Source organism: Gigantopelta aegis, chromosome 6 (assembly GCF_016097555.1).
Source record: "Gigantopelta aegis isolate Gae_Host chromosome 6, Gae_host_genome, whole genome shotgun sequence".
NCBI classification, from domain to species: domain Eukaryota; kingdom Metazoa; phylum Mollusca; class Gastropoda; order Neomphalida; family Peltospiridae; genus Gigantopelta; species Gigantopelta aegis.
Window position 1 is genome coordinate 2755887 of NC_054704.1, and position 26560 is coordinate 2782446.

The 26560-nt window shown below is 39.2% G+C and overlaps 1 protein-coding gene and 1 long non-coding RNA gene across 2 annotated transcripts; both read left to right on the forward strand.

Moving 5' to 3' along the window:
* Positions 1–4445: 4445 nt before the first annotated feature.
* LOC121375163 lies at positions 4446–11091 on the forward strand. The gene is made up of 3 exons (XR_005958280.1): positions 4446–4584; positions 9300–9383; positions 10967–11091. It is a non-coding gene; the product is annotated as an uncharacterized LOC121375163 (long non-coding RNA).
* A 166-nt stretch (positions 11092–11257) lies between these two features.
* Positions 11258–20133, forward strand: LOC121376542 (hillarin-like). The gene is made up of 3 exons (XM_041504450.1): positions 11258–11269; positions 18529–18749; positions 19593–20133. Exons 1-3 carry the CDS (start codon positions 11258–11260, stop codon positions 20131–20133), a joined length of 774 nt encoding a protein of 257 aa, XP_041360384.1.
* The last annotated feature ends 6427 nt before the right edge of the window (positions 20134–26560 follow it).

The following is a 26560-nucleotide window of genomic DNA, read 5'->3' on the forward strand; positions in this document are numbered from 1 at the left end:
CACGGTTACATTCGATAAAACGCAGCTACTGTACAATAAAGTTCCAAAATGTGAATATTCGCAAAAACGCAGCCACGTGCAAACCATGTCACCACTGCACGTGCGTTGTCTGCACGTGCAACATGAACACCGACAGTATAAAAGTGCAGGGTGTTCGCTTGCCTGGCCTCTGTATCTGGCCGACAGTTGACAATCCAGGACATGCCACGTCTCAGTGAACCGCAGAGAAACAATGCCATCGGCCGACTAGACGCAGGCGAATCCAGAACGGCCGTTGCCAGGGCATTCAATGTGTCCCCAAGCACCATCTCCAGACTGTGGGACCGTTACCAGCAACATGGATCAACACGTGACCTCCCTAGATCCGGTCGACCACGGGTCACTACCCCCGGGCAGGACCGCTACATCCGGGTACGCCACCTTCGGGAACGATTGACTACTGCCACCTCCACAGCCGCAGCAATACCAGGTTTGCGCAGGATATCCGACCAGACCGTACGGAACCGCCTACGTGAGGTAGGAATTCGTGCCAGACGTCCAGTTCGAGGTGTCATCTTAACACCACAACACCGTCGACTCCGATTGCAGTGGTGCCAGATTCATCGACAATGGCCTCAACTGCGATGGAGACAGGTGTGGTTTAGTGACGAGTCCCGATTTCTGCTCCGACGTCATGATGGAAGATGTCGCGTGTATAGGCGTCGTGGTGAACGTTATGCGGCAAACTGCGTGCAGGAAGTGGACAGATTCGGCGGGGGTAGTGTCATGGTGTGGGCAGCCATCTCACACACTGGCAGAACTGACCTGGTCCACGTGCAGGGCAACCTGAATGCACAGGGCTACATTGACCAGATCCTCCGGCCACACATCGTTCCAGTTATGGCCAACGCCAACGCAGTGTTCCAACATGACAACGCCAGGCCTCAGACAGCACGTCTCACAACGGCTTTCCTACAGAACAACAACATTAATGTCCTTCCTTGGCCATCGATATCACCGGATTTGAACCCAATTGAGCATCTATGGGACGAGTTGGACCGACGCCTCCGACAGCGACAACCACAGCCCCAGACCCTGCCCGAGCTGGCAGCAGCCTTGCAGGCCGAGTGGGCCACCATCCCCCGGGACGTCATCCGTACTCTGGTTGCTTCAATGGGCAGGCGGTGCCAGGCAGTTGTCAACACACGCGGAGGCCACACCCGGTATTGACTCCAGATGACCTTGACCTTGGTGGTGTGTCCTATCACTTACTCACAATGGACTAGAGTGAATTGTGAACAATCCTGCAACATTTGGTAATTATCGGACTCACCATTCAATAATTATATCAATTCTCCAAATGTTACGACAATGTGGTTTTGCGTTTCTTCTTTTGAAGAGTATATATATATATATATATATATATATATATATATATATATATATATATATATATATATATATATATATATATATATATATACACACCGTTACACATTTTGTTACAACTTAAAGTTTCAGGTAACCTGATTATATATATATAATTAAAAACTTTCCGAATTTATACGATTTACTGTATTCTGATTGGCTGACGTCACTAAAGAACCAAGCGTTATCCTTCCATAAACCTCATAAAAATACGTCATCACGGAAGACCAAGATCGATCGAGAGATTTTATACCATTTGTGACTTTTATACATCGATAAATTCCTAAAAAATGAGAAACAATTCTTATATATACGAATAGAAAATCCTTCTGTGTTGCTGGCACCTCTCCTCTAAAGTAGCAAGGGGGCTTGAGATAATATATTTTATATAAAGAAAGTCAGAAGCCTCCTTTAAAAGTCATATATCCCTTTTTAATTAAAATTTTCGCCTGTTCAGGCTTCATCAGGGAAATCTGTCGACAAAAATAAAATATAATATATAATAGTTTCACACAAACTTAAAATAACAAGGCTACTACTGGTAGTAGCTAGTGGGAATTGTCCAGTCGGTAGAGCGCTGGACTCTCATACGGGGGGTCCATGGTTTGAATCCTTTGAGTGGATGATGATTTCTCTCTTACATTTGGAGTATGGACTGGAAATGTCTCGGCTCCAAAATATAATTATAACTCAAGTGACGACCTGTAGAAGTTCAACTGCCCGTGGCTCACAACTCCGAGTAACGTTGGTATACAGTGTTCCTCCTGGCAGTAGGGGCAGAGCGCTGGGCTCTTGTATTGTGGGTTCATGGTTCGAATCCCCTCTCTCTATGTTTTTATTATAATGTATTTTAAGAATCGGTGCAGTAGGTTCGATTTCCCTCAATGTACCCTGCACTTTATGGTTTGTTTGTTTTGTTGTTATTGTTGTTGTTTGGGATTTTTGGTTGGGTTTTTTTTGTTATTAAAATGTATATTAAAGTGACAGATCCTAGTTTTTAATTACTACGTTGCATTTTTCACTATTATATCTGTGTTTAAAGCTGCAGTCCCTGGAATATTTTTATTATTTAAGCATTTAGAATGGATGATTCAGTTCTGTTTGGTACATATAAGGTCCACCACATCGCTATAGTTTGGCAAAGCTCGCTTATCTACATTATCTAGGTCAACTACAAACGCAATGGCCAGCTTTGTTTTTCTTCATTTAGCGGGACGCCAGTAGAACTGGGATTTTACGTGATTTGCGCAGGCGCTGAGCTTCGCGCGTGATTTTGAACTAATTTAACTGTCTTGATTGAGGGGTCGTCTCATATCTCCAAAACATATTTATATCTAATGAGGTATCGTACATCTATCCAGGGATCGGTGGGGGATTTGCCTTGAAATTTTAACGGTGGCCATCGGTTGGCATACGCGTTACATGTAAGGGGGTGTCAGTAATTATGTAACGCTCTTGGGGGAGAGGAAGAGGTCGTGTATTCGATTTACGTATCATTTATCAAGACTATATGTTATTTCTATTCCTTACTTAGACCTAAAAAGGTGTGGTGGGGGAGGGGGGGGGCGGGTAATTGCGCGGTCGGTCTAGGATCGATCATCATCGGCGGGCTTGTTCCAGTCAGTGCGCCATGACTGGTATATAAAAGGCCATGGTATGTGATATCCTATCTGTGGGATGGTGCATATAAACGATCCCTTGCTAAAACAAAATGTAGCGGGTTTCCAAGGCGCGTGTGCAGGGATTGTTGCGGGATTGGGGGTTACAGACTGTGCTGAGCGAAATTTATATGGCGTCATGCTCCCCCAGAAAATATATTTCAATTTTGTTTAGCTTGGGCAGGTAAGTGTTTCGACCCCCAATACTCTCCCTTCACATATACCCATTTCCTCTCTAAGATTGTATGTCAAAATTACATCCAATAGCCGATGATTAATAAATCAATATGCTCTAACATTTATGTCGTTAAACACTCGTATAACACTAGTAAAATTAAGAAGTGAAAACGTCCAATGTCTGCTTTAATATATTTTATACAACAAAAATATACATGCTCAATGTGTTATACAAACTAAACTTTGAAAGTTCTACCAACACTTTATAAAATATTAATTCTGAAATAGGAAGGTACGATTGTCGATAATACGTTGGCAAGATCAAACCGGTTTTCACGAAAGGCTCTAGTACCGTATCCTCAATCGAACGTTCTTCGTACAACGCAAGATTTCTTATTTCATTTTTTTGAGACGACCCCTACAATTTCAAATCTGCAAACGCACGTGTTAACTGAAACTGACAACAGGCTGTCGTTTGTGTTTTGCCGAGCAATGGCGGCACAGGCGACGAATCGAGCGTATACTTTTGACGATCTCCGTTGATAGTGAACACACACGTTTTTAAAAAGTGCGTTTGAGCTTGTATTTCCTATTTGTACATGCTGTTATAATATGGTAACCAGAGACTGTAACTTTAACATTTGAGCTTGTATTTCCTATTTGTATATGCTGTTATAATATGGTAACCAGAGACTGTAACTTTAACATTTGAGCTTGTATTTCCTATTTGTACATGCTGTTATAATATGGTAACCAGAGACTGTAACTTTAACATTTGAGCTTGTATTTCCTATTTGTACATGCTGTTATAATATGGTAACCAGAGACTGTAACTTTAACATTTGAGCTTGTATTTCCTATTTGTACATGATGTTATAATATGGTAACCAGAGACTGTAACTTTAACGTTTGAGCTTGTATTTCCTATTTGTACATGATGATATGAGACTGTAACTTTAACAACTGAAATCAGACGTTACTTCGATTATATTGTTTAGACTACCAGTTTCGTACATCCGAAGTGTTTCTGGTCGTCCACTAAATGCATTCTTCATATTTGTAAAAACGCACGTACCACTGAGAAGTAATCGTTATGGAGACAAACCCTAGTCTATTTTTAAGGGATTCCCCCTTTTATTCACTGTGTTGTAACTTTATCAGGTTTTCAAGAACAAGGAAGTTCTTCTCACTGCCCGGCTTGTCCCGACATAAGAACTTAAAACAGTTGTGAGTTCAAGCATAACAGTTAATGTTCTGAGCGCACACGCATACAGGCTGATCTTTCGCAATACACGATACCTGACAGCATATCAGGAGTAACAAGTCTACGCACTATTTAATGGTGAGTAGAAATATACATATAGTAAGTTGTTTATTTCTTCTAGCTTTGTTTTATTGTACTATTTTCATAGATCATAGATCATTAGACAATGCTACGGATGAGAAGCATTGGTCCATTCATGCAATAATTTTACCGTTTTATCAAATTTACTATCGTAATAGACTGTTTGGTTGTGAGCCATAACATCTGAGCGGAAACCTATAATTGACATACAGCTAAAAGACGTTAATATTCAAGTATTTCAGTGGGCGCGTTTTGTAACCTCAGTCTGTTTAGCAGTTGCGTTTTCAATGTTTTATTTCATTTTCATTAAAGATACAATTTTTTTACTTTTGAAACCTGGTTTATTTTAAAATAATGGATGTTCATTGATGTAGCTATGATTTTATATTGGGGCATTCATGTTGGAGGGGGTGGGGATACCAACAGGGTCTATGAGTCGTAAAGGGCGACAGGCAAATACAAAGGGGTGGAGGAATGCATGTGATTGGAGAGAGGCATGGACCCTTGCGCCAACACTCCCACCCACACCCACCCCAAACACCCCACTGTCCACCCCCGCCGGCTAAGCAAAGTTTAAAATCAGCGTTCTTTGCTGCCTCTTGACAATGTAGGAAGATAGAAAGACACGCATCGTGAACAACTAAAAATTTAATTGTGGCTAATACGTTTATAAACCAGGGACGTCCAATGATGGGGTGGGGTGTAATTCTGGCCACCTCAGCTTGAACGCCCTCCCTCTCCGCTTCCAGCTTCTATGTAAACCAGGCTTAAGTTGAGCCAGACAGAGCAGAAAACGTCTGCTAGTCAGGTTTATGCGCTTCACGGTAAACCAAATGGCCACGTCAGGAAATAATTAAGTAGTTAGCGAACGTTAGCAAATCCGTTAGCTGGCTGAACTTGTTTCTGATGTGGATCTCTGATTAACAATAAATCCATTTTTAAAACCCCCCAGCACATTTTAAATGCAGTTAAGATGTTAAGATTTTTCTTTTAAAAGTAACATTGTAATTGCAGGTCAGAGATGTTATTCAATTCTCACTAGGTATGGAATTGCCCACCCCTTACTACACCCTTATTATTTTACGCTAGAAATATTTAATAATAATGTTTCTCAAAAGGTTTTGGCTGATGATCAAAACACGACGAGAACAAAACACTGAGTGTAACAGATTTCTGCGCCAGACAAACGTCGGGGTGGCCGGGGATTAAATAAATTCCTGTGTTGTCTTGTCTTGTCATGTCCGTGAAACACGATTGAATAAATGAATGTTTAACGACACCCCAGCACAAAAATACACATCGGCTATTGGGTGTCACAAATGGTAAGTATGTGAAAATATTATTTATATATATTTATGTAAAACCACAGTGTAAGGAGCTGGGGGGGGGGGGGGAGCGGGGGGAGTATAATACAATATATAAAATCAAGCTAAATATATATTAAAACTTTGTATAGAAGTCCGTGTTTTAAAAAACTTTACAATTAACATTGGATGGAATTTAAAAGATTCCAAAAATTTCTGTTGCCAAATATATCATTTCTCGTCTGCTTGAGATGATCATACTCCACCAAAATGTGGCGCACAGTCAGTGTACACTGACAATGTTCACACTAAGGAGGAGGGTCCTTCTTTAAAATAAATGAATGCGTCAAATATGTGTGGCCGATGCGGGCACGGCACAAGACTACTTCATCCTTCCTGCATCGCCTGTAGGATGACCGCATTGGGCTCATACGCGGTTGGTCTAGGATCGACCCCCGTCGGGGGGTCCATTGGGCTATTTCTCATTCCAGAAAGTGCACCACGACTGGCATATGCTATCTGTGGAATGGTGCATATAAAAAATCCCTTGCTACTGATGGAAAAATGTAGCGGGTTTTCTCTTTAAGACTATATGTAAAATGTGCCAAATGTTTGACATCCAATAGCCGATGATTAATAATTCAATGTGCTCTAGTGGTGTCGTTAAAAAAAGAGACTTTTACTGTTTCCGTTATTCGGTTATTGATGGTTTGATGTGATGGTACCAGACATTACAAATAGCAAAATTCACTAACAAACCATCAAAGTGGGGAGCTTTAAAGATCGTTAAACAAATGGTGGTATTTCATACAACAGTGTCCTTTCAATTGGGGGGAATAAAACATCAGCATTTAAGTGTAATAGCATAAGAACATAGAGGCTAATTATAGCTCACTTATAACAATGCATGTACTTCTTATTAGTATACATTACTGAAACTTAACACTTTAAACGTTTAAATCACCGTTTAGTGAGCGCCTGATACAATCAATTAATCTCAGTGTATATCGTGTCACACCATATTCTTTAACGTAAAACACGCAATGTTAATCTACGATAAATGACAGTTCATTCTTAGTATAACAAACACATACAAGACATATTTCGTCTGTGTGGAATTAACATCAATATTTGATTAATACTGTTTGAGTAGCATGTTTAAAGTTTAGCAAACAGGTTATTCTACAGGTGTGTTAAATGAAAAACCGCCCCAGAAAATCAAGCCTAGCTAAGACTTTCATATCACTGATTACACGCACACAACCGCGGATCAATCTAATGCTAGGTTCAGACTATCAACTACCAGCACTAAGTTGGCTGTCGAGTTGCTGGTCTGAGCGCCTTTATCTTACCACTCGATTCCCGTCATTTACGACTTCTACGACGGCCGTGGTATCAGATTCAAAACGATGAATCGGGCTCGATATTTCTTGCTAATCTGAGCGTGTACTAGAACTCAACACGACGCTCAGTTGTTAGTTTGAGCGCTTTCACAACTCAACGCAACCGTCGAGTTGGCCAACTTTCTGCTGGCAGTTGACAGTCTGAGCCTGTCACAAGTGATTAGATAACTAAAAGAAACAACACATAAAACCAATGTAAATTTGCTACATTTATTTACATCAGCAAATAATAATCATATACACTCACACATTTCAATCATTACTCAAACCATAGGCCTATTCATCATACATCAATGCACAGTAACACAACCCTCACACCCAAACATTTCTCTCCATCAGCTGATCACACATTTAACTAATTTCACCAATCACCATCATAGTACAGATGATCACCACACTAATCAATATTAACTACACACAAATACTACGCAATTTCTTAAGTATATGTCACATCAAACATATAACAGCACGTAATATTAAAGATATTACGTATTCAAAATAAAATGTCAGTGTCCACTTATAACTCTTCATTAAAACAGTTTCTTATAATATCTGAAGTCACTTATATTAATACATGTATATATAAGTAACTAATTAAGCAGTATTGCACATACCACTTTCTTCCAATTAGCAACTATCACTGCTAATATTTCAACACATACATGAGCACTTGCACAATATAATAATAATAATACAAAACAACAATCCGTTGTTTTGTTTACGTCACCCGAACATGACTAATAAATAGCCTACATATGGAACTTCATTTCCACATTACCACCGCACTGCGCTCTCTTGTATACCACTCCTCCATAAATTCACCAAACCTCCACAAGCTCAACTCTCAGCCACATCTTCATACAGGCAAGCCACCTCTACATCTCTCGGTAGACACTACTGCTATACCACCTATAACAGTTACCTCTTACAGTGCTATAACCAAGATACACTTAATTACTGTGATGTAACACCTTGTTATTCCGTACACTTTATATACCAACCAACTTCATCTCTTTACTCAATGTCCACATTACACAAGTTATACTAAACATCCATTGTCCACATCTTATAAAATTAATATGTCATTACCATACTACTACACTTTAATATAATACAATTATGATTTATAACCATCACAAAATAACAAGACATACTTAATATCAAGTATTTAATTACTTACGGTTAAGCAATAACCCGAACTATAAACATCAAAGTCTTTCGAAAACTTCTGTCCAACTTGCACAAATCTTGTTCACTGTTCTCTCTCAAAAATAAATCACACTGCCCCAAACAATAACTAAGTCACCTCTTTTAGTCACACAGTCGGCTTTTCAGTTACCAACCACTCACCCCTGCTACAAGTTATAACAATACAAATTCCTACCTTGCCTAATTAATCCCATACCAAGAAACCTTAAGTTTCATGATCCAAGCTATGATTAATCTATTCCATTTCTCTCAATTGTACAACCTGTATTACCGTATAATTGATAATAAGTATTATACCATAAACTTTATATCTACAACTAAAACTACCACATGTGTACTGATAAAGACAGTATAGTAAATCTACAAATAATCACTTTCAAATCACATTCTGCTCTGATTACCTTGACTTGTGACAGAGCCTAGCACAACAGGAACAACAGACGTTGTACACATTGGTGATTTGTATTTTATTAGTATTCTGTGATGATGTTGGTGGTAGTGGTGGTGGTAATGATGAAGATGGTGGTGATGATGATGATAATGAAAATGGTGGTGATGATGATAATGAAGGTGGTGGTGGAGTTTGTGGTAGTGGTGGTGATGATGATGAAGATGGTGGTGATGATTATTATGATGATGATAATGAAGATGGTGGTGGTGGTGATGATGATAACGAAGATGGTGATGGTGGTGATGATGATGATCATGATAATGAAGATGGTGGTGGTGGTGGTGGTGATGATGATGATGATGATGATGATGACCAGTGAACTATATTTTGCTGTTTTATTTTCAGTAACCACGTGATCGTCATGGTTTTCTGTATGGGTGTGTATTAATTAAAACAAGAAGAGTAACGAGAAGAACACTAATGGACAAGGTATGTTTAAGGAGAGATAATCTCTTGTGAGAGGGTTGTGATCCATTAAGGCGTGATAATCTCTTGTGGGAGGGTTGTGATCCATTAAGGCGTGATAATCTCTTGTGGGAGGGTTGTGATCCATTAAGGCGTGATAATCTCTTGTGGGAGGGTTGTGATCCATTAAAGAGTGATAATCTCTTGTGGGAGGGTTGTGATCCATTAAAGAGTGATAATCTCTTGTGGGATGGTTGTGATCCATCAAGGAGTAATACTCTCTTGTGGCATGTTTGTGATCCATTAAGGAGTGATAATCTCTTGTGGGAGGGTTGTGATCCATTAAAGAGTAATAATCTCTTGTGGGAGGGTTGTGATACATTAAAGAGTAATAATCTCTCTAGTGAGAGGTTTGTGATCCATAACCACCAACACTATTTCCTCAATCCAGTGTTAAAGTTCTAACAGGCTAGTAACGGATTCAATGTACACACAAATACACCCGTGCACTTCACTAAACAAACGTATTACTAGATTGAGGCTAGTTAGATTTGAATCGATGTTTTTCTGGAATTATTATTTTTTATTAAGTATGCGAACGCCATTTAAAAAAACAACAACCAAAAACCAAAACCAACAGTAATAATAATAACGAAGCGAGCGGAAATGTTATTTTGAATATATTTACAAAATAGCAACAACCAAAGGGAACATAACAATACAACTGTATGATAAAAATGCCCCGTCGGTGGGTTCACTGGGCTATTTCTCGTTCCGGCCAGTGCACCACGACTGGTATGATATATCAACGTCCATGGTATGTGCTTTCCTGTCTGTAGGATGGTGCATATAACATATACATTGCTACTAATGTGGAAATGAAGGGGGTTTCCGCTATAATACTATATGGCAGAATTACAAAATGTTTTACATCCAATAGCAGATGATGAATACATGAATATGCTCTAGTGGTGTTGTTAAAACAAACTTTAACTTTTTAACTTTATTGTCATAATGTTATGCAAATTATACAATAAAATCATAAATCCATCCACATAAGCGCCACTTGTTTTAATGGGTATAAATAACTGACCTGGGTCACACCCATGGGTCTAGGAGTGAGCACTATCGCTTGGTTAACAACATGCCACAATCTGAAAGTCCTCTGTTAATGGTTCATTGCTATACATATTACCATAGGTGCACAGACTCCCATTTATGTAGGGGGCAGGCTGATGTTTGCCCGAGTTAAACGAAACTGCCCGAATCTGGATAAAAACATTTATTCATATTAAGCATTACTTCCAAACAGATATATAGGGTTGCAAACAAATCACTACGCATTTTTACATATATTACAACTAATATTGTGGGTAGAATACTGGAAATACATGGTGAAAAGGTTTCAGGCCAGCTCATTTTACCCGAATATCTCTATCGTTTTTGTCCGAATTTGAGGATTTGCTCCAACACTATGGGGGCAATTGCCACCCTCGCCTGTCTCGTACGCTTATGATATTATCTGCATTAGATTACCAGTTATATAACTTCTAACGTGGAAGATAATTAAATGTTTAATGAATAAATTGAAATACATGTATTTGCAGAATGATGAGATCACAGCATTTCCAAAACACTACCCAAAACCAGAGCCATCTAAAGACAGAAGAAGTGAAATATTTGATGAAACTCAGCAGATATTCAAAGACATTGCAAATAAAGCTGAATCGGTAAGGTTCCGTAATGGCTGGTAAGGTTCCATAATGACTGTTAAGGTTCCGTAATGGCTGGTAAGATATCGTAATGACTGTTAAGGTTCCGTAATTACTGTTAAGGTTCCGTAACGGCTGATAAGGTTCCATAATGGCTGGTAAGATTCCATGCGGTAAGGTTCCGTAATGACTGCTAAGGTTTGTAACGACTGTTACGGTTCCGTAACGGCTCGACTGATAAGGTCCGTAACGATTAGTAAGGTCCGTAACGGGTTCCGTAACGACTGTTAAGGTCTGTAATGGCAGGTAAGTTTCCGTAACGACTGGTAAGGTCCGTAACGGCTGGTAAGGTTCCGTAACGGCTAATAAGGTCTGTAACAGCAAGTAAGGTTCTGTAATGATGGATAACGGGTTTCGTAACGACTGGTAAGGTCTGTAACGGCAGGTAAGGTTCCGTAACGACTGGTAAGGTTTGTAACGCTGGTAAGGGTTCTGGTAAGGGTTCTGTAACGACTGGTAAGGTCTGTCACGACTGGTAAGGTCTGTAACGGCAGGTAAGGTTCCGTAACGACTGGTAAGGTTTGTAACGATTGGTAAGGGTTCTGTAACGACTGGTAAGGTCTGTCACGACTGGTAAGGTCTGTAACGGCAGGTAAGGTTCCGTAACGACTGGTAAGGTTTGTAACGACTGGTAAGGGTTCTGTAACGACTGGTAAGGTCTGTAATGGCAGGTAAGGTTCCGTAACGACTGGTAAGGTTTGTAACGACTGGTAAGGGTTCTGTAACGACTGGTAAGTCTGTCACGACTGGTAAGGTCTGTAACGGCAGGTAAGGTTCCGTAACGACTGGTAAGGTCTGTAACGACTGGTAAGGTCTGTAACGACTGGTAAGGGTTCCTTAACAACTGGTAAGGTCTGTCACGACTGGTAAGGTCTGTAACGGCAGGTAAGGTTCCGTAAAGACTGGTAAGGTCTGTAACGACTGGTGAGGGTTCTGGTAAGGGTTCTGCAACGACTGGTAAGGGTCTGTCACGACCGGTAAGGGTTCTGTACCGACTGGTAAAGGTTCTGTAACGACTGGTAAGGTTTCTGTAATGACTAGTAAGGTTCCGTAACGACTGGTAAGGGTTCTTTAACGACTGGTAAGGTCTGTCACGACTGGTAAGGTCTGTAAGACTGGTAAGGTCTGTCACGACTGGTAAGGTCTGTAACGGCTGGTAAGGTCTGTAACGGCTGGTAAGGGTTCCTTAACGACTGGTAAGGTCTGTCACGACTGGTAAGGTCTGTCACGACTGGTAAGGTTCTGTCGCGACTGGTAAGGTTCCGTAACGACTGGTAAGGTTTGTAACGACTAGTAAGGTCTGTATCAACTGGTAAGGTTCCGTCGCGACTGGTAAGGGTTCTGTAACAACTAGTAAGGTCTGTAACGACTGGTAAGGGTTCTGTAACGACTGGTAAGGGTCTGTCACGACTGGTAAGGGTTCTGTAACGACTGGTAAGGGTTCTGTAACGACTGGTAGGGGTTCCGTATCGACTGGTAAGGGTTCTGTAACGACTGGTAAGGTCTGTAACGGCAGGTAAGGTTCCGTAACCACTGGTACGGTTTGTAACGACTGGTAAGGGTTCTGGTAAGGGTTCTGTAACGACTGGCAAGGTCTGTCACGACTGGTAAGGTTTGTAACGACTGGTAAGTGTTCTGTAACGACTGGTAAGGTCTGTCACGACTGGTAAGGTCTGTAACGGCAGGTAAGGTTCCGTAACGACTGATAAGGTTTGTAACGACTGGTAAGGGTTCTGGTAAGGGGTCTGTCACGACTGGTAAGAGTTCTGTAACGACTGGTAAGGGTTCTGTAACGATTGGTAAGGTTCCGTAACGACTGGTAAGGGTTCCTTAACGACTGGTAAGGTCTGTCACGACTGGTAAGGTCTGTAACGACTGGTAAGGGTTCTGTAACGATTGGTAAGGTTCCGTAACGACTGGTAAGGGTTCCTTAACGACTGGTAAGGTCTGTCACGACTGGTAAGGTCTGTAACGACTGGTAAGGGTTCCTTAACGACTGGTAAGGTCTGTCACGACTGGTGAGGTCTGTAACGGCAGGTAAGGTTCCGTAACGACTGGTATGGTCTGTAACGACTGGTGAGGGTCCTGGTAAGTGTTCTGTAACGACTGGTAAGGGTCTATCACGACTGGTAAGGGTTCTGTAACGACTGGTAAGGTTCCGTAACGACTGGTAAGGGTTCCTTAACGACTGGTAAGGTCTGTCACGACTGGTAAGGTCTGTCACGACTGGTAAGGTCTGTAACGACTGGTAAGGTTCTGTCGCGACTGGTAAGGGTTCTGTAACGACTAGTAAGGTCTGTAACGACTGGTAAGGGTTCTGTAACGACTGGTAAGGGTCTGTCACGAGTGGTAAGGGTTCTGTAACGACTGGTAAGGGTTCTGTAACGACTGGTAAGGTCTGTAACGACTGGTGAGGGTTCTGGTAAGGGTTCTGTAACGACTGGTGAGGGTCTGTCACGACTGGTAAGGGTTCTGTAACGACTGGTGAGGGTTCCGTATCGACTGGTAAGGGTTCTGTAACGACTGGTAAGGGTCTGTCACGTCTGGTAAGGGTTCCGTAACGACTGGTAAGGGTTCTGTAACGACTGGTAAGGGTTCCGTATCGACTGGTAAGGGTTCTGTAACGACTGGTAAGGGTCTGTCACGTCTGGTAAGGGTTCCGTAACGACTGGTAAGGGTTCTGTAACGACTGGTAAGGGTTCCGTATCGACTGGTAAGGGTTCTGTAACGACTGGTAAGGGTTCCGTAATGGCTAGGTTGGTTGCTCTGTTTACTCGGCGTGAGAGAGCTTCAGCTTAAGCTATTTGTTAATTTGATTTGTTTTTCTGTTAAATAAAGCATATTCAAGTTATAGTTATAGAACTAATGATGATCTTATTTTCTTTTTATATGTGTTGTGTCTGATAAAATTCAGTATGGCAAGTGCTCTCAAAATCCAAAAGTCGTGCCGGTTTCCCAAATTGCAGGAAATTCTAATGATTACATGCACATGCATAAGCATGCTGAAATGTAAGGGAGGATTTGGATAATTTACAAATATAAATGAGCGAAATATAATTGAACGAGATGATATTTATGCGACTAAAACAACACATTAACAAAACAGAACACAAGATAGCGACCGCGTCGCATAGTGCAGGGGTGATTAAGGAACAATTTTGCTCCCAAGCACCCTGTCGAGGTGGCGCTAAATTAACAACCACCAAAATAGAACTGTATCATATTCTCAGTGTTCATGCGCGAATTCGCGAGATCACGCTACAATACCCGCGGAGGATCGATGATAAATTGGACACTTTAGCACGAGTACACGGTTGTTGAGGCCCATTTTGTAATAAACGACCAATTTTGTAATAAACGACCAATTTTGTAATATGTACCCATTCTGTAATAAACGTAGGTACCCATTTTGTAATAAAATCGGACCCATTTTGTAATAAAAAATAGGTACCCATTTTGTAATAAAAAAAATGTCCATTCTGTAATAAAGGCTTAAAACGTCAGAATACGACATAGATGTTAAATATATACAAATTGAAATAATTTTAAACTTTGTGTTTAGATTTTTTTTTCAGTGGTTGGGAGTTCGTCAGGGGTACGAATATGTCTTAAGGTTGATTCTGTAAGTGAACCTATTCAGTTTTTCCGTTCATCCATTACTCCAGACCACTCGCTTGAGGTGCTTGTGTCGCAGGATCGAACTTCTGTGGACACACAAATTGGGTTTTTTGTCTGTTCCAACCAGTACCCTAAAACTGGTATACTAAAAGCCCTGGTATGTACTATCCTGACTATGGAAAAGTGCATATAAAATACCCATCGTGTGGTATTATCTATCATGATCGGGGCGGAATCTAGCTTAATCGGTTGAACGTTCGCCTGGGGGACTTGGGTAACAGGATAGAACCTTCTCGGTGAACACATCAGTTGGGCTTTTTGCCGTTCCAACCAGTTCCTCCCCCCCCCCCCCCCCCCCCCCCCCCCCCACCCCCATTACGCCACAACTGTTATATTATAATCTAAGTGTAGATATGTGTAAGAGAAAGTAACCTACATTTATGTGTTGTAAAAGCCGTAGCAGCTGATTAAAAATAGTGGGTTTAATCGACAACTACTTAAGCTGAAATACACTTAAACTAGTATCCGCCAAAAGTGATTTCCCACTGACACTCCCTCCCCACACACCCCAGCCGCCCTACCCCATCCCCCACCCACCACGAGAAAGTGAACAATACACATAAAACACATGTGATCATTCAGCTGATGGTTGTGGAAGTTAATTCTACAATTATTGTGTACAGGTACTGTCCATTAACCGATTTACCGCTTACACTGTACTTTAGTTTGCCGCCTGACTATGTGCTCATATGCGGTCTTGAATGCATATATATATATATATATACCCACACCTGCCTTTCTTATTCTTATTCTTCTTTTGTTATGGTTACCGGCAATATTAGGTATATATATATATATATATATATATATATATATATATATATATATTTCTTTCTAAACTTCTATGTACATTTGCTAATAATCCCATAAATATGAACATTTTAAATATATACAGTGTAATAATATTACAGAATAACCAAGTTAACATGTTTACAATGACGACGAATCCTAAAACAAATGAAAAGAAATAATCAAGTACAAAGAAAGTAGGTTTCAATATTTGTTGTCTTTCATCCTGGTGTGCTCGCGTTTTCAAAAGAAACCGTCCTTCAATCAACATGTTCAGAAAGGAACATCAAAATATTATGTTTTCAACTTGCTGCTTTAGCGGCTACTTTATCAAAGGATCTGGAAAAAAAAATTGATGTGTAATCTATAGTACGAATAAACAACATTTAGTTAAAAGTAAACTGATTCAAATTAAGGAGAATTCAAGGTCTGGGGTAGACAAACGTGCAGCTTACATATGCATTCATTGGATTGTGTATATGTATTCATTCACCTTTGTATTATTTTTGCTAGGATCCAAATTTTCATCCATACTGAGAGTATAATCAATGCACGACAAAATAATCATCTCCTGTTTTAAATGTATGCATGCTTCTTTAACATCACAAAGTATTTTAATCAGCTGTTGCTGTTCCGATAATTATGATACAGACTACCCACACAAGCTACTATTTTTGATACACAGCTGTAGAACATACTTCGTTCTTCATACCCCAACCGAATAGCACTGGCTGGAACAAGAAAACAATGTATATTTAGGGGGTTAGCGTTAGAAATTTCGTATCCCAGGCGAACCATCGACCATCGAAATAAATCTAAACACAAAGTTTAATATTATTTCACTTTGTATATATTAAACAAAGGCCTATACCTATGTTGTAATCTGACGTTTTAAGCCTTTATTACAGAATGGGCATTTTTTTAATTACAAAATGGGCACCTATTTATTATTACAAAATGGGTCCGATTTTATTACAAAATGGGTACCTACGTTTAATACAGAATGGGTCGTTTTTTATTACAAAATGGGTACATATTACAAAATGGGTCGTTTTTTATTACAAAATGGGTACATATTACAAAATGGGTCGTTTATTACAAAATGGGCCTCAACACACGGTCTTTGTCCGATTATTAACTCGATTATTAAATATATGTCGATTCTCGAAGACTTTTTTGTATAATTGCTTACCGCGATATGAAAAAAGTTGTTGTTAACTGACTGAACATTAAATAAAGATTAAATAAAGTATTGGTAGACACGTAAACAGAGAAAATGTTTTATTTAACGACGCACTCTACACATTTTATTTACGGTTATATGGCGTCTTCAGGGCCGTAGCTAGGATTTTTTCTTTGGGGGGGGGGGTCAACTGAGTAGTTAATAGTCTAAAACAGTTAAGAACAGAATTTTCTTTAAGTTTCTATAATGCTTTCCGGATTTTTTTCGGGGGGGGGGGGGGCGACAGGGCCTCCATGCTAGCTACGGCCCTGGTCTTAGACACGTAAACAGAGTGAGATGAAATGAAATAAAAACAAATCCATCTTGCTTTCGCTCGTTAGATACGTTTTTAAACAATATGAATGGAATGGTATATAACGGTCTCTCATGCATTATCGCAAAGGCGTACGGGCTTCCTTTTGTAGGGTTGGCAGATTGTTTTTTGCCCGAATTAAAAAAAAATACCCGAATTAGCACAAAAATGCACATCGGCTATTGGGTGTCAGAAAGATAAATATATGGAAATATTATTTATACAATTATGTAAAACCACAGTGAAAAGAGCTGTGGGGAAAAGTATAATGCAATACAGATATCAAGGTAAGTATATTTTAAAACTTATATAGAAATCAAAGTGTTTTAAAAACTTTAAAATTAATTCTGGGTGGAATTTAAAAGATTCCAAAACATTTCTCATCACATTCCACCAAAATGTGGCGTACAGTCAGTGTACGCTGACAATGATCACAATGAGGAGGAGGGTCCTTCTTTCATATAAATGAATGCGTCAAATATGTATGATCGATACAGACACGGCACAAGACTACTTCCTCCTTCCTGCACCGCATGTAGGAGGACTGCCTCTATTCCGGGACTGGCTTGCCAAAATAAGGCTTGTTCGTGACCACACCTTCCCAATAATCTTGCCACGTCTAAAAGATATTTGTTAATATGATATTTAGAATCACTGTAGAGGACACCAACACCGACATGGGGCAAATTCAACCCAGACTTGGCAGCAAAGTCTGCCTCTTTATTGCTCTTAATGCCAAAATAGCTGGCTACCTAACAAAATATAACATCTTTTTTGGCAATTGATAAAAAGACACACTTTCGTATTACCATGCCAACTGAGGGAAGCTTCAATTTCATGTGCTGTAAAGCTTGGACACACACATGTGCGTCTGTAAAAATAATATATTTGGATCACATGAATCCATAATCTGTTCCAGGGCGTTAATGATTGCCCAGGTTTCAGCTGTAAAGATTGATGCTGAATCAAGCAATCTGATGGAAATTACTGTTTGATGGAAAAACTGTAGCAGAAGCCACAGAATTCTAATCCCGTGATCCGTCTCTGTAAATACGAATGTAACCACAGTACCTCTCTTGGATTTCCATGAAATGTCGTTTATAAATAACTGCATCTGTGCAATCTGGACAACAGCATTTATTCATATTAGTATTACTGCCAAATGAATCACAAAACGAATCACTACGCATATTACGTGTATTACAATTAATTTTGTAGGTAGAATGATGATAATACATTATGAACACGTTTCAGGTTAGCACATTTGCCCGAATATCTCTATTATATTGTTTTTTTCCCGAATTTAAGGATTTGATCCAGTACGGTGGGGAGGATGGGGGCGGCCAGTCCTTGTCTCGTACGCTTATGTATTATTTCATTATTGTATTATTGTAGGTGGCGCTAGAGAGTGAAACGACTTTCGACCAACTCGTCAAGAGTTTAACAGACAAGCTGACCGATGACATTCAAAAGGCGTGGTCTATTTTTTGTTGGGTTGGTTCTCAGAAGATAAATGAAGGGAATACCAACAAAACACCCGCTGAGGGGACACCACTGTGGTATTCACTGAATAAAGAACCAAGTGAATATCCTAAACTAATTACAATTATGATGAGGTTCGTTTAACATGTTAATAATGCATCATACAAACATTTTATTTTATAATTCTTTGAATAAATGTTAGTAAGTATTATATATTATTGTGTTGGAAAATAAAGACTAGTGAAGATAACAAACTACATGTAATTAAATGTTGACTAACTTAATTCCTTAATAAATGTGGAGACAAACATTTGATGTGGAAGGAGAGATTCGTGGCATTTAAGAATATTTGGCGCGGTTAGTTTAAATGGCGATTCGGTGCATACTCCTAAAAATAAAATGGTTTTTAAAATTATTTTTAGTTGATATTCGTGCTTGTATTACTTTTGAACGAGCACACCGATCACGACTTCATTTCAGCACAATGCAGAGTGGAATGGGCATTTGACAAAATAGTGTTTGTTTCTACGAATCTCTGTCTAGTTCCTCGTCTATAGGAGGACAACCACTTCCGGTGTGTCGCCAAAATACAGCTGCCACTCCCAGACTAGTTTGTTGTTTTTAGCGCAGGACGCCTCGTCTATCTGAGCCGTCTGTCGAGGACATGGGTTAATTGTTCTATTAACTGTTATTGAGAGAAGTCGGCGTGCCTGGTTATTACAGTAGTTATTCAGTGATCCACAGTTTAACATTCGATTACTAAACCTGAATGACAAAACCGTATTCCATGATCTTTATTAGTAAGCAACTGTTTAGTATTATATCGGTTGAAATCTTCTCCACTCAACTAATGATACATAGTTTATTATTTTTATTGCTCTACTTTAGACGTAATCCACTCGGCATTTGGCATCATGTTCTTGTAGTTATCGTGTTTGTTATTGTACTCGTTTAATGATTCTCTGTCATGATTTCAGAAAGGCTAAACTCCCGTGTGTAACAATACGGGGAAAAGCCAAGACGTCGAACTATGAAGCAGGAGATGAAAGCGTGGACGGAGAATCTCAGTGGAATGCGGTGTTTGTTAGTGGATCGTGGCGACTGCTACATCCTCAATGGGCTTTTCAATCAATAGTTGGTCTTCAAAAACCTGGATGGATAAAGTTCGAAGATGACGGGGAAAAAACGAGAGAAGAGGTGGCGGGTTCTGAAGGACAAATAGTATCAACTAGAGAAACATTTTACTTCCTCGCTGATCCTGAAGATTTCATACATTTCTGTAGGCCTCCTGACGATCAGAAGGGTTGGCAACTAATAAAGCCGTCGCTATCAAAAGACAGGTATATCAAACTGCCCTTCATAAGACCACAATATGCCAAAAGCAATGCTAAGTTTTCCTTCAGACGTGGACAGATTAATACAATTGAAGCAAAGAAGGGTGAATGTGAACTGGCTATACAAGTGAACAACTCCAAGTGGAGAGGACAGCTGTCCTATTCTCTACTAGTTTACAGTTGAGCTATGAATAGTATGTCAAAGGTTATAACGAAACCACCTTACAAGGTGTTTATAGATGGCTGTACTCTACTAGTTTACAGCTGAGCTATGAATAGTATGTCAAAGGTTATAACGAAACCACCTTACAAGGTGTTTATAGATGGCTGTACTCTACTAGTTTACAGCTGAGCTATGAATAGTATGTCAAAGGTTATAACGAAACCACCTTACAAGGTGTTTATAGATGGCTGTACTCTACTAGTTTACAGCTGAGCTATGAATAGTATGTCAAAGGTTATAACGAAACCACCTTACAAGGTGTTTATAGATGGCTGTACTCTACTAGTTTACAGCTGAGCTATGAATAGTATGTCAAAGGTTATAACGAAACCACCTTACAAGGTGTTTATAGATGGCTGTACTCTACTAGTTTACAGCTGAGCTATGAATAGTATGTCAAAGGTTATAACGAAACCACCTTACAAGGTGTTTATAGATGGCTGTACTCTACTAGTTTACAGCTGAGCTATGAATAGTATGTCAAAGGTTATAACGAAACCACCTTACAAGGTGTTTATAGATGGCTGTACTCTACTAGTTTACAGCTGAGCTATGAATAGTATGTCAAAGGTTATAACGAAACCACCTTACAAGGTGTTTATAGATGGCTGTACTCTACTAGTTTACAGCTGAGCTATGAATAGTATGTCAAAGGTTATAACGAAACCACCTTACAAGGTGTTTATAGATGGCTGTACTCTACTAGTTTACAGCTGAGCTATGAATAGTATGTCAAAGGTTATAACGAAACCACCTTACAAGGTGTTTATAGATGGCTGTACTCTACTAGTTTACAGCTGAGCTATGAATAGTATGTCAAAGGTTATAACGAAACCACCTTACAAGGTGTTTATAGATGGCTGTACTCTACTAGTTTACAGCTGAGCTATGAATAGTATGTCAAAGGTTATAACGAAACCACCTTACAAGGTGTTTATAGATGGCTGTACTCTACTAGTTTACAGCTGAGCTATGAATAGTATGTCAAAGGTTATAACGAAACCACCTTACAAGGTGTTTATAGATGGCTGTACTCTACTAGTTTACAGCTGAGCTATGAATAGTATGTCAAAGGTTATAACGAAACCACCTTACAAGGTGTTTATAGATGGCTGTACTCTACTAGTTTACAGCTGAGCTATGAATAGTATGTCAAAGGTTATAACGAAACCACCTTACAAGGTGTTTATAGATGGCTGTACTCTACTAGTTTACAGCTGAGCTATGAATAGTATGTCAAAGGTTATAACGAAACCACCTTACAAGGTGTTTATAGATGGCTGTACTCTACTAGTTTACAGCTGAGCTATGAATAGTATGTCAAAGGTTATAACGAAACCACCTTACAAGGTGTTTATAGATGGCTGTACTCTACTAGTTTACAGCTGAGCTATGAATAGTATGTCAAAGGTTATAACGAAACCACCTTACAAGGTGTTTATAGATGGCTGTACTCTACTAGTTTACAGCTGAGCTATGAATAGTATGTCAAAGGTTATAACGAAACCACCTTACAAGGTGTTTATAGATGGCTGTACTCTACTAGTTTACAGCTGAGCTATGAATAGTATGTCAAAGGTTATAACGAAACCACCTTACAAGGTGTTTATAGATGGCTGTACTCTACTAGTTTACAGCTGAGCTATGAATAGTATGTCAAAGGTTATAACGAAACCACCTTACAAGGTGTTTATAGATGGCTGTACTCTACTAGTTTACAGCTGAGCTATGAATAGTATGTCAAAGGTTATAACGAAACCACCTTACAAGGTGTTTATAGATGGCTGTACTCTACTAGTTTACAGCTGAGCTATGAATAGTATGTCAAAGGTTATAACGAAACCACCTTACAAGGTGTTTATAGATGGCTGTACTCTACTAGTTTACAGCTGAGCTATGAATAGTATGTCAAAGGTTATAACGAAACCACCTTACAAGGTGTTTATAGATGGCTGTACTCTACTAGTTTACAGCTGAGCTATGAATAGTATGTCAAAGGTTATAACGAAACCACCTTACAAGGTGTTTATAGATGGCTGTACTCTACTAGTTTACAGCTGAGCTATGAATAGTATGTCAAAGGTTATAACGAAACCACCTTACAAGGTGTTTATAGATGGCTGTACTCTACTAGTTTACAGCTGAGCTATGAATAGTATGTCAAAGGTTATAACGAAACCACCTTACAAGGTGTTTATAGATGGCTGTACTCTACTAGTTTACAGCTGAGCTATGAATAGTATGTCAAAGGTTATAACGAAACCACCTTACAAGGTGTTTATAGATGGCTGTACTCTACTAGTTTACAGCTGAGCTATGAATAGTATGTCAAAGGTTATAACGAAACCACCTTACAAGGTGTTTATAGATGGCTGTACTCTACTAGTTTACAGCTGAGCTATGAATAGTATGTCAAAGGTTATAACGAAACCACCTTACAAGGTGTTTATAGATGGCTGTACTCTACTAGTTTACAGCTGAGCTATGAATAGTATGTCAAAGGTTATAACGAAACCACCTTACAAGGTGTTTATAGATGGCTGTACTCTACTAGTTTACAGCTGAGCTATGAATAGTATGTCAAAGGTTATAACGAAACCACCTTACAAGGTGTTTATAGATGGCTGTACTCTACTAGTTTACAGCTGAGCTATGAATAGTATGTCAAAGGTTATAACGAAACCACCTTACAAGGTGTTTATAGATGGCTGTACTCTACTAGTTTACAGCTGAGCTATGAATAGTATGTCAAAGGTTATAACGAAACCACCTTACAAGGTGTTTATAGATGGCTGTACTCTACTAGTTTACAGCTGAGCTATGAATAGTATGTCAAAGGTTATAACGAAACCACCTTACAAGGTGTTTATAGATGGCTGTACTCTACTAGTTTACAGCTGAGCTATGAATAGTATGTCAAAGGTTATAACGAAACCACCTTACAAGGTGTTTATAGATGGCTGTACTCTACTAGTTTACAGCTGAGCTATGAATAGTATGTCAAAGGTTATAACGAAACCACCTTACAAGGTGTTTATAGATGGCTGTACTCTACTAGTTTACAGCTGAGCTATGAATAGTATGTCAAAGGTTATAACGAAACCACCTTACAAGGTGTTTATAGATGGCTGTACTCTACTAGTTTACAGCTGAGCTATGAATAGTATGTCAAAGGTTATAACGAAACCACCTTACAAGGTGTTTATAGATGGCTGTACTCTACTAGTTTACAGCTGAGCTATGAATAGTATGTCAAAGGTTATAACGAAACCACCTTACAAGGTGTTTATAGATGGCTGTACTCTACTAGTTTACAGCTGAGCTATGAATAGTATGTCAAAGGTTATAACGAAACCACCTTACAAGGTGTTTATAGATGGCTGTACTCTACTAGTTTACAGCTGAGCTATGAATAGTATGTCAAAGGTTATAACGAAACCACCTTACAAGGTGTTTATAGATGGCTGTACTCTACTAGTTTACAGCTGAGCTATGAATAGTATGTCAAAGGTTATAACGAAACCACCTTACAAGGTGTTTATAGATGGCTGTACTCTACTAGTTTACAGCTGAGCTATGAATAGTATGTCAAAGGTTATAACGAAACCACCTTACAAGGTGTTTATAGATGGCTGTACTCTACTAGTTTACAGCTGAGCTATGAATAGTATGTCAAAGGTTATAACGAAACCACCTTACAAGGTGTTTATAGATGGCTGTACTCTACTAGTTTACAGCTGAGCTATGAATAGTATGTCAAAGGTTATAACGAAACCACCTTACAAGGTGTTTATAGATGGCTGTACTCTACTAGTTTACAGCTGAGCTATGAATAGTATGTCAAAGGTTATAACGAAACCACCTTACAAGGTGTTTATAGATGGCTGTACTCTACTAGTTTACAGCTGAGCTATGAATAGTATGTCAAAGGTTATAACGAAACCACCTTACAAGGTGTTTATAGATGGCTGTACTCTACTAGTTTACAGCTGAGCTATGAATAGTATGTCAAAGGTTATAACGAAACCACCTTACAAGGTGTTTATAGATGGCTGTACTCTACTAGTTTACAGCTGAGCTATGAATAGTATGTCAAAGGTTATAACGAAACCACCTTACAAGGTGTTTATAGATGGCTGTACTCTACTAGTTTACAGCTGAGCTATGAATAGTATGTCAAAGTTATAACGAAACCACCTTACAAGGTGTTTATAGATGGCTGTACTCTACTAGTTTACAGCTGAGCTATGAATAGTATGTCAAAGGTTATAACGAAACCACCTTACAAGGTGTTTATAGATGGCTGTACTCTACTAGTTTACAGCTGAGCTATGAATAGTATGTCAAAGGTTATAACGAAACCACCTTACAAGGTGTTTATAGATGGCTGTACTCTACTAGTTTACAGCTGAGCTATGAATAGTATGTCAAAGGTTATAACGAAACCACCTTACAAGGTGTTTATAGATGGCTGTACTCTACTAGTTTACAGCTGAGCTATGAATAGTATGTCAAAGGTTATAACGAAACCACCTTACAAGGTGTTTATAGATGGCTGTACTCTACTAGTTTACAGCTGAGCTATGAATAGTATGTCAAAGGTTATAACGAAACCACCTTACAAGGTGTTTATAGATGGCTGTACTCTACTAGTTTACAGCTGAGCTATGAATAGTATGTCAAAGGTTATAACGAAACCACCTTACAAGGTGTTTATAGATGGCTGTACTCTACTAGTTTACAGCTGAGCTATGAATAGTATGTCAAAGGTTATAACGAAACCACCTTACAAGGTGTTTATAGATGGCTGTACTCTACTAGTTTACAGCTGAGCTATGAATAGTATGTCAAAGGTTATAACGAAACCACCTTACAAGGTGTTTATAGATGGCTGTACTCTACTAGTTTACAGCTGAGCTATGAATAGTATGTCAAAGGTTATAACGAAACCACCTTACAAGGTGTTTATAGATGGCTGTACTCTACTAGTTTACAGCTGAGCTATGAATAGTATGTCAAAGGTTATAACGAAACCACCTTACAAGGTGTTTATAGATGGCTGTACTCTACTAGTTTACAGCTGAGCTATGAATAGTATGTCAAAGGTTATAACGAAACCACCTTACAAGGTGTTTATAGATGGCTGTACTCTACTAGTTTACAGCTGAGCTATGAATAGTATGTCAAAGGTTATAACGAAACCACCTTACAAGGTGTTTATAGATGGCTGTACTCTACTAGTTTACAGCTGAGCTATGAATAGTATGTCAAAGGTTATAACGAAACCACCTTACAAGGTGTTTATAGATGGCTGTACTCTACTAGTTTACAGCTGAGCTATGAATAGTATGTCAAAGGTTATAACGAAACCACCTTACAAGGTGTTTATAGATGGCTGTACTCTACTAGTTTACAGCTGAGCTATGAATAGTATGTCAAAGGTTATAACGAAACCACCTTACAAGGTGTTTATAGATGGCTGTACTCTACTAGTTTACAGCTGAGCTATGAATAGTATGTCAAAGGTTATAACGAAACCACCTTACAAGGTGTTTATAGATGGCTGTACTCTACTAGTTTACAGCTGAGCTATGAATAGTATGTCAAAGGTTATAACGAAACCACCTTACAAGGTGTTTATAGATGGCTGTACTCTACTAGTTTACAGCTGAGCTATGAATAGTATGTCAAAGGTTATAACGAAACCACCTTACAAGGTGTTTATAGATGGCTGTACTCTACTAGTTTACAGCTGAGCTATGAATAGTATGTCAAAGGTTATAACGAAACCACCTTACAAGGTGTTTATAGATGGCTGTACTCTACTAGTTTACAGCTGAGCTATGAATAGTATGTCAAAGGTTATAACGAAACCACCTTACAAGGTGTTTATAGATGGCTGTACTCTACTAGTTTACAGCTGAGCTATGAATAGTATGTCAAAGGTTATAACGAAACCACCTTACAAGGTGTTTATAGATGGCTGTACTCTACTAGTTTACAGCTGAGCTATGAATAGTATGTCAAAGGTTATAACGAAACCACCTTACAAGGTGTTTATAGATGGCTGTACTCTACTAGTTTACAGCTGAGCTATGAATAGTATGTCAAAGGTTATAACGAAACCACCTTACAAGGTGTTTATAGATGGCTGTACTCTACTAGTTTACAGCTGAGCTATGAATAGTATGTCAAAGGTTATAACGAAACCACCTTACAAGGTGTTTATAGATGGCTGTACTCTACTAGTTTACAGCTGAGCTATGAATAGTATGTCAAAGGTTATAACGAAACCACCTTACAAGGTGTTTATAGATGGCTGTACTCTACTAGTTTACAGCTGAGCTATGAATAGTATGTCAAAGGTTATAACGAAACCACCTTACAA